The sequence below is a fragment of the Nomascus leucogenys genome, chromosome 22a (assembly GCF_006542625.1).
Source record: "Nomascus leucogenys isolate Asia chromosome 22a, Asia_NLE_v1, whole genome shotgun sequence".
Taxonomy (NCBI): domain Eukaryota; kingdom Metazoa; phylum Chordata; class Mammalia; order Primates; family Hylobatidae; genus Nomascus; species Nomascus leucogenys.
Window position 1 is genome coordinate 9589812 of NC_044402.1, and position 9591 is coordinate 9599402.

Below are 9591 nucleotides of genomic sequence, written 5' to 3' on the forward strand. Positions count from 1 at the left end.
GGAGTTGGCAGGACCCATTCCTTCTGGAGGCTCCAGGGGAGAAGCCATTTCTTTGCCCTTTACAGCCTCTAGAGGGTGCCTGCAATCCTTGGCTCGTAGCAGCCGCCCTGAATTCCTCTGGCTTCTGCTTCCATAGTCACATCTCCTGACTCTGAGCCTTCTGCCTCCCTCCTATAAGGACCCTTGTGATTATATAGGGCCCACCTGGATAATTCAGGATCATCTCCCCATCTCAAGACCCTTAATTTGGTAACATCCATAAAGTCCAGGGATTAGGTACTCCCCAATCTACGGGAGTAATTATTTAGCCTATAACAACAGCATTTATTATGTCACAAAGAATTGATAAGAAAGCCAAGCTTCTTGGTTCAATGCTGTTTTAATTCCGCCAGAAAAGTTGGAAGATTTCTTTCCTATGGGATGAAGATATTGGAGCAAGACTTTTAGGGGTGCATTGTTTATAAAGTTCCCAGACCTTGGTCCTAAAGAGCCGACCCACAAAGACATAAATTACTGGATTCAGGGAGCTGTTAGTGAAGGCAAAGAAGTTAGCCAATTGCAGGCCCAGGTCAATGAAGTCCTCCCAAAAGCAGCCTCGGACTGCTTGCACCTGGAATAAGAATTCCAGGAAGGCAAAGAAGTGGTAAGGGGCCCAGCAGACAAGGAAGGCAACCACGAGTGTGAAGATCAGCGCTGTAGTCTTGCTATCCTTGCGGCCCCCGCACCTTGTCCTGCTGACCTCCTCCCGCCCTCGCAGGGAGGCCAGGATGTGGTAGTTGAAGAAGATGATTGCAGCCAGTGGTAGGAGGAAACCCAGAATATTTAACTCCACAATCCTTGCAAAGTTCCAGGCCTCATGGGGGAGGAGCAGGATGCAGGCGGTGATGTTCAGATCTGGGACGGCTTGGATGGATCGCAGCAGGAATGTGGGGATGCTCAAGAGGCCCCCCACAACCCAGATGAGCACGCAGGTAACCCGGGCCTGCCTCCGCCGCTGCTGCCTCCGGCTGGCCATAGGGTGCACCAGCACGCGGTAGCGATCCTGGCTGATGGCCACCACCAGGAAGATGCTGATGAACAAATTGGCCTTGATGACCCCGTTGATGACACTGCAGAGGAGGTCTCCGAAAGGCCAGTTAAACTGGTTCCAGATATTCTCTGCCCAGAAGGGCAAGCCCAAGACAAACACCAGATCAGAGGCCGCCAGGTTGGCCAGGTAGATTTCTGCCACGTTCAGTCGCCGCCGGGGCAGGAGGAAGACCAACAGGACAAAAAGGTTCCCTAGGAGGCCGAAGAAACAGATGGAGATGATAAATGTGGGCAGTACTCTGTGTAGCAGGTCCCAGGCTTCTGGAGCATTGTCACAGGCCGTAGCATTTTGAGGGAAGACCTGGCTCTGGTTGGAGGATTGGAGCTCTAGCGGAGGCCAGGATGATGCCATGCACAGTGACCTGAAATGAACAGAAGGTAGAATAAAACAGGAAGTGGCAGACTATAGCCTATGAGCCAAACTGACCTGTCACCTGTTTTTGGACAATAAAGTTTTATTGGCACAGAGCCACACCCATTCACGGACGTATTATCTACAGCTGTGTTCATGCTACAAGGGTGAGTCGAGTGCTTGTAACGGAGACTGTCTGGCTTGCAAAGCTGAAGATATTTACCATCTGTTCCTGCAGAGGAAAGGTCTGCTGACCTCTGGTTTAAGGGATGGTGCCTGAGTCCAAATCCTGGTACAGTCACTCAGTGTGAGCTACTTAGAACCACTGACTTTTACTTTCCTTTTTAAACATTGGAGAGAATCGTGTCTCTCTTGTGGGATCATGGGAGGGCTGTTGTTAGGATCTACAGGGTGCTTAGCTCCGTGCCTCACATAGAGGAAAGACTTTGGAAGGTAGTGATTAGTCTTAGTAACAACTGTACCATTATTATTATTATTACTATTAGGGTTTTAACAGGCATTTAATGAGCATCTACCTCTTGCCAGCCCCTTGCCAGGCACTGGAGATATGCAGGACAGAGCAGCCCCCAGCCTCATGGGGCTGCAGACATGGAGGCAGAGGTCATGGCTTGAGACAGAACTGAGGGAAGCCCGGGAACAGCAAAGGAAGCTGACCTGTTGGGGCTGGGACCAGTGTGGTGGCTGGGGTGGGGACAGTGCTAGGAGGTTCCTCTTACGGGCTTGGAAAACATGAGTATTGGCCGGGTGTGGTGGCTCACACCTGTAATCTCAGTACTTTGGGAGGCCAAGGCAGATGGATCAGATGAACCCAGGAGTTCAAGGCCAGCCTGGGCAACATGGTGAAATCCTGTCTTTACAAAAAGTACAAAAATTAGCTGGGCATGGTGGTGCATACCTGTGGTCCCAGCAACTTGAGAGGCTGAGGTGGGAGGATCGTTTGAGCCTGGAAGGTCGAGGCTTCAGCGAGCTATGATTGTGCCACTGCACTTCAGTCTGGGCCAACAGACTGAGACCCTGTCTCAACAACAACAAAAAAAAAAAAGAGAGAGAGAGAAAAGTTAGAAAGAAAAGCATGAGTAATAAATAAGGATAACAACTAACATCTGTTAGATGGTATTAATGGTCTCTGTGTTTCAGGCGCCATTCTAAGTGTTTCACATTTAAGTATTTTCTCATTTAATCTTCCTGGCAGCCATTTGAGGTAGGGGCCATTGTCATCTCCAGTTGGCCAATTAGAAAATTGAGTGCTGAGACCCGGAGTCGCCTGTCTGAGGTCACACAGCTCGTCAGTAGGGCCTGGATTCAAACCCAGGCAGTCTGATTCAAGAGCCTGATCGAGATCCTGTGCTTCTGTCTGCTCTCTTCTGCTGCACCTGTCCCCACTTGGTGAATGACAAAGCGAGGCTCAGAGAAGTTAAACACCTTGTCGGAGAAGACCTAGGTGGTGGTTACAGTGCTGCGCTAGGAACCTTGATCTGCATGAACCCCAGAGGCCATGCTCACACTCATGCAGCTGACTGGCCTCCCACGCTTGCTGGAGGAGCTACAGCTGGTGGGTACAGTGTACACTATGAACCTTGGTCTGCACGCACCCATAGCTCATGTTCATAGCCACGCAGCTGACCTGCCTCCCATGCTCCCATGCTGAGTTTCACTGGGAGAGGGATAGAAAGCTCTGTCTCTTTCCATAGGGAAGACTGTGTCTCCCAGCCCTCTGTGGTCCCACGAGGGGTAGATCCCATCCTGTGCTCATGGCTTTGTGGCCTCCTGCCAGCAAAACTGGCCACAGCCCGCTCAGGGATCCACAGAATACTATCCACAGAGTGAGCAGCTGCCTACACTGTGGGATTTATGGGGCTCCAGATGATCTTCAGAGCCTAAACATTCTTCCCCAGGTTGGATAGGTTAATATACACCCAGTGCTTAGCAGGGTTCCTGACTTATCGTAAGCACATGGCAAACGTTAGTTGGCACCATCATGATTGTTATTACTGGGTGACACCTGAGATTCCTTCAACCCTGCAAAGCCTCACAGATACCAACAAAAGCTATTGTGTAGCACGGAATTAACCTTGGAAGAGCATATTTGGCTGTGGAACCTCGGAAGAGTCAGTTCATGTCTCTGAGCCTGACTTTCCTCATCTAAGGAAGACATGATGTCCTCAAGAGGCCCTTCTAGCTGTGACATTCTGTCATGTCACTCACATGGAGTTATTCACACCGGGGTATAATTCACTGGTTCCTCCAGTCATTTATTTGCTAAACAAGTATTTACTGAGAATGTACTACGTGCCAGGCACTGTTCTAGGTATTTAGGACAAAGCAGTGAATACAGCAGGCAAAAATCCCTGCTCTCAGTGTGCGTATAAGCCTAGTAGGAGGAAGGAGTTGATAAACAATACACACACTAAATAAACATGCTGGCGGGTGACAGCTGGGGAGAGTAGCAGTGCAGGTGGTGAGAAGTGATCAAGTGATCAAACTCTAGAGGTGTTTTGCAGGTAGTAACACCATGATTTTCAGTTGGATCTGGGTGGGAGAAAGGAGAAATCGGACAATGCCAAGGTTTTTGGACTGAACACCGGGAAGTATGAAGTTGTCATCAGCTGAAATGAAGGTGACAGAATGAAGATGAAGCAGTTTTTTTTTGTGGAGGGTGGGGAAGAACAGGAGTTCAACTTTGGAATTGTTGAGGTTGAGATATAAATTGGACACCACATGGGGACATCCGGCAGGCAATTAGATAGACAAGTGTGGTATTCAGGGACAAGATCTGGGATGATGAGACATAACTGGGAGTTGTAACTACAGGAATGGCATTTAAAGCCACAAGGCTGGATGAAGTCACCAAGGGAGAGAGTAGATAAAAGAGCAGAAGTTGCACAGCTGCTGTTTGACAGATCAACAGGAGACATGGGAAATTATGATTTGGTGGTTGTGAAATGTCCATGGCACATGGAAGCCGAGCAGTCCCCACCCAGAGCATAATATGGAGGAGGCTGGAGGCTCTTGTTACAATAGTTTGGTCATTTTTTGCAGGGCATAAATCCAAAACTACGTTTATTTTATCATTTGGCAATACTTAAAGAATTTGCAATAAATCCTTTTGGAGTGATGAGCTAAAAAACAAGTATTTAATGGAAATTTAAGTACTGCACTTCTGTTGCTCAAGGAAGTTGTTGATGAGCAGATAGCTTGCATAGAACGTTTGTTGACATTTGCATCACTATGGGGTCTGTAGCAATTTCACTGATAAGAAAACCTAAGACACAGAGCTGCTACTTTAGAAATTAGTAATTTTAAGAACATTGCACCAGGCTGGGTGTGGTGGCTCAAGCCTGTAATCCCAGCACTTTGGGAGGCCGAGGCAGGTGGATCATGAGGTCAAGAGTTCAAGACCAGCCTGGCCAAGACAGTGAAATCCTTTATGTACTAAAAATACAAAAACTAACTGGGTGTGATGGCAGGTGCCTATAATTCCAGCTACTTGGGAGGCTGAGGCAGAGAACTGCTTGAACCTAGGAGGCAGAGGTTGCAGTGAGCTGAGATCACACCAGTGCACTCCAGCCTGGGTGACAGAGCGAGACTCTGTCTCAAAAAAAAAAAAAAAATTGCACCCTAAGACATGGTTCTCATCCATGTCGCTGCAAAAGATGCCAATATAAGATCATTCTGAGAGGCATGACTTTTCCCTTAGATCAAATGACTGTTCTTTAAGTTAACTCAGCTCACATTTAATTCCAGCTTTTCTTGTGCACGTGCAACAGTGGAAGTGATGGCTGACTGTGCGTTGGCGCCATAAGAAGAATGTCACAGAAAGCAAAATGGTGCCAACTCAACACCAGTATCCTCAGACTCTTCAGACAGAAAAACCTGTTAATTCCAATCACAATTCATTCTTTCATTCAGCTCATGGAAGCAAAGCAGGGCTTTGGGACATTCATTCTGGCAAAGTGAAACAACTGACTTTTTGTGAATGCTATTTAAGTTGCTTAAATTTTCCACATTGGAAATAAAGTCATTGCATTTTTGTGAGGATAAAACACAAATTGTGGTGGAGTCCAGCATCATGGTAACAATTATATTCCTACTAAATTAAGACACTAATGAAACAGAAATGTGATTGGAACAGGTGATGGTGCACACACAATTTGTTATTGCATATAAATAAATGTCAATATTCTATAAATTGAAATAGATGTATGTGACAAAATTTACAAAATGTTAAAACATATGCACAGATTTACTGAACTACAAACTTGTTGTGATAAAGTTGTTCATGAATTTTTTCTAAAAACTGGACTTTCACATGTGTTTTCTCTTTTATTTTCCCATTATCAATCAATTTTAGAGGACATTAGACTCAGTATCCTAAAATATTATTAAACAGTGTATTAAAACAGATCTCTAAATTTTTGTTGAATTTTGTTCCAAATCAGTTATATTTAGTCAAGTTATTCAATGAATAGAGCACGAAAACATCAGATTTCAAAGCTTTTAGTGAATTATAAGTATTGAAAACAAAGCTGGTATGCAGAAAAATTATAAAATGTATCAGAAAATGATCAAAATCAAATGCTGTACAAGAGTTAATTTTGAAATTCTAAAATGAGCTCTGGAATATTTCAGTTTGTGGGAAGAATCTTTTTAATTGGATAAATTCATGTTCTGCATGGAAATGAGATGAAATTGAGAAAGCCAATGATTTGCAATATCTGAATCTGACAAAGCATTCAAAACTTATAAGTAGGTACAACTTATTTGAAAGGTTTAATCTGGTAAAAAAAAAAAAAAATACGTGTGGGGTGGGTACGGTGGCTCATGCCTGTAATCCCAGCACTTCGGGAGGCTGAGGTGGATGGATCACCTGAGGTCAGGAGTTCAAGACCAACCTGGCCAACATGGTGAAACTTCGTCTCTACTAAAAACACAAAAATTAGCCGGGCATGGTGGCAGGCACCTGTAATCCCAGCTACATGGGAGGCTGAGGCAGGAGAATCGCTTGAACCTGGGAAGGGGAGCTTGTGGCGAGCCAAGATCGCACCACTGCACTCCAAACTAAGGCACAAAGACAGCACCTGTGAAAATATCTGGGCTAAAATATTTATGCAATTCCATACGCAAAGAATTGGACTTGAGAACAGCCTCTGCCTGGCAGAATTTGCTGAGAGCTTATCACTCAGAACCTGCACAGGGAAGATTTTCTCAATATATTATGGTTCAAGAGAAGAGTCAATTGAAGGTACTAATTAAAATTTGTTAATTGTAAAATTTGTGGAAAAAAGATTTCAGGCAATTATATGGAAAATTAAAAATAACAAGACCCCATTGAAGAAAATACATTCTTGTGAAAAATGCCAATGACATGGTATCAGTCAGGTACAGGAAACTGTAGCATGTGAATCTACACAAGAACAATTATTTTGCTTATCTTGTTTTTAAATGTTCAGTTAATTAACATAAACATGTTTTATTTTGCTTTAATATTCATAGGTGTACTTATATATATTTAAAGACTTTTTTTGAAAATAGTTTTTACCTAGAAGTACTTTATAACACCATCAATATAATATAACTATTTGGTTGGACTCCTTCCTTCCTTCCTTCCTTCCTTCCTTCCTTCCTTCCTTCCTTCCTTCCTTCCCTTCATTCCCTCCTTCTCTCCTTCCCTCCCTACCCTCCTTCCCTCCTTCCTTCCTTCCTTCCTCCATCCCTCTCTTCCTCCCTCCCATCCTCCCTCCCTCCTATCCTGCTTCCCTCCCTCTCTCCTTCCTCCCATCCTCCCTCCCTCCCATCCTCCCTCCCTCCCTGCTTCCCTTCCTCCCTTCTTTCCTTCCTTCTTTCCTTCCCTTCCTTCCTTCCTTCTTTCCTTCCCTTCCTTCCTTCCTTCTTCTTTCCTTCCCTTCCTTCCTTCTTTCCTTCCCTTCCTTCCTTCCTTCTTTCCTTCCTTCCTTCCTTCCTTCTTTCCTCTCTCTCTTTCTACCTATAAATACTAATTTTTTGGGGAAATAATTTTTGACTATTGGGGTGCCCTAGCAGTGTGCACAACACATGGCCTGACCATCCCTCTCCTAGCTATCTCTGATGATGGCCAGGAAGCTGAGGTCTGTGGTGACAGAGGCTGACAGGTGGGAATCTGTGGAATTCCCCTGCGATTGGTTGGGATTTCTCAGGGAGAAAGGAGGCGAGGTCCTGACCTGTGATGGAGGGGCTGGGGCATTGAGAGTTTGAGAAGAGACAGGAGGGTGTTGAGCACAGACATGGTTTGGCTGTGTCCCCACCCAAATCTCATCTTGAGTTGTAGCTCCCATAATTCTCTTGTGTTGTGTGAGGGACTTGGTGGGAGATAATCGAATCATGGGGATGGAGAACAAAGCCAAGCCAATATCTTGACTTTAGCTCAGCGAGACTGAGTTTGAACTTCTGATCTCCAGAACTGTAAGATAATAACTTGCATCGTTTTAAGCCACTAACTTTGTGATAATTAATTACAGCAGTCTTAGAAAACCAGCACAGGGGGTGAGGCTGCACCCTGCCCAGGAAGCCAGAGACGACCAGCTATGCAGGGAATTTAGCTCGAATCTGATTAGGTCAGTGGACACTGCCCCCATCCCCAGGACCAGGAGGTGGCTGGGGACACTGCAGCCACAGCATGTGTCTGCCCACATGGGGCTTATTTTTAAAGGGATTGTCCTCACTTGCTGCTGTCTGTGTTTATAAAGTTGGCCACAGAGGAGAAATCTTCCTTTGCCAGTTTTTAGCTTTAGCTCTGATATTTGCCTGGAACATAGTAGGTGCTCAATAAACAATATCTCTGGATATTGTTAGTAATATGTTACCCTATTTGAAGAACTCAGAAGGGGCACTGGGCAAGTCTACGAGAAATGGCAGTTCTGTAATTCCTGTGTGGTATTTTCTGAATTCTGCACATTTTAACCTTGGCTATGAGAGAGTGTGACTTTCTTCAACAAATTAGTTAATTCTTCAAATTAACTCCAATTTCAACAGCATGGTGATGATAAAGGCATTGGAAATTCAGCCACAGATGTTAAAGACCATCAGCATGGTCACATAATAAGATGCTACTATGAAGCCGCGAATAACCCAACCAGTTATTGGTCTTATGAAATCTTGTAAGCCATCCCAGAGAGACTAATTTAATTTTTATGATTCAGAATTTGCAGGTTGTAACTGGTCAGAGTCCATGCGAGCTCTGGTGGCTGCATTCAGCCCTGATATGTTTCACTTGACTTTGATATAACGAGCTACTGGAACCTTCCCACCAGTTCTAAAATCTTTCCCTCCTCCTCCTGTTCTGGAAAAGCAATTAAGACCCAAACTAGGCATGAAATAAAAGTCTCTTAAATTGATTTAGAATTATTTTTAAAAAGTACCCTCACAGAAATGGAAAATTTTGCCAATAGGTAGTTGTAAAAGGAAGTTTTTTGTTTTTCTAAGAGACACAGATTTCCTCTCATATTGTACTCTCATAAAAGAAAAAAAAGGTGGTCATTTACTTACTCAGGCAGAAAATGAAGGCGTTCACAACTTTAGTTGGGTTTTCTGATAGTGAGAGCTGCTTTTGGAGGAGTTTTCTCTTCTGGGAAGCGCTGTGGAAATGTGGTCGCTTTAAATTATATAACCTCCGCTCCGGTGATGTCATTGTGGGGATTGCCGCAAAAGTGAGTCTTTCGGGATTCACTCCAAGTGGATTTGGAAGGAAAAATGCACTCTCATTTCACTTTGCACTTTAGGGATGAGGAGAGATTATTCAGCTACCATCTCCCCCTTTACTTTGGTACCATCTGCAGAGGCCTGCAATCCTGCCCAAGACACATATGTTGGCAAACATGCCCTAAAAACACGTTTTGACATCGCCAACTTGCTCCAAGGCTCGCAAAGTGTCAGTGAACATTGAGGGATGGCTTTTGGCCCCTTCACTATTGGCTTCTAAATGTCTGGGGCTCTGCAGCAGCTTTTGTGGGAGCTACTTCGAATGGCCTCTTTTGAATTTTGGTCATGAAACATACATCGCCAAGAATCCATCAGAGTAGACTCATTACACAAACAGAGAGCTAGGAAAACGTTTGACTCATGCAATGTTCAGAGTTGAGTAAGACCAGATACAC

At 44.7% G+C, this 9591-nt stretch overlaps 1 protein-coding gene across 1 annotated transcript; it reads right to left on the bottom strand.

The window, feature by feature from the left end:
* Positions 1-360: 360 nt before the first annotated feature.
* Positions 361-9061, bottom strand: BDKRB1 (bradykinin receptor B1). Its single transcript, XM_003275358.3, has 3 exons — positions 8984-9061; positions 2358-2476; positions 361-1451 (listed from the first exon to the last, which is right to left on the bottom strand). Exon 3 carries the CDS (start codon positions 1439-1441, stop codon positions 380-382), a length of 1062 nt encoding a protein of 353 aa, XP_003275406.2. The 5' UTR covers positions 1442-1451; positions 2358-2476; positions 8984-9061; the 3' UTR covers positions 361-379.
* Positions 9062-9591: the final 530 nt, after the last annotated feature.

Bases quoted from the DNA above. Each gene is read 5' to 3' on its own strand.
- BDKRB1 (XM_003275358.3), bottom strand. From the start codon at position 1,441: ATGGCATCATCCTGGCCTCCGCTAGAGCTCCAATCCTCCAACCAGAGC.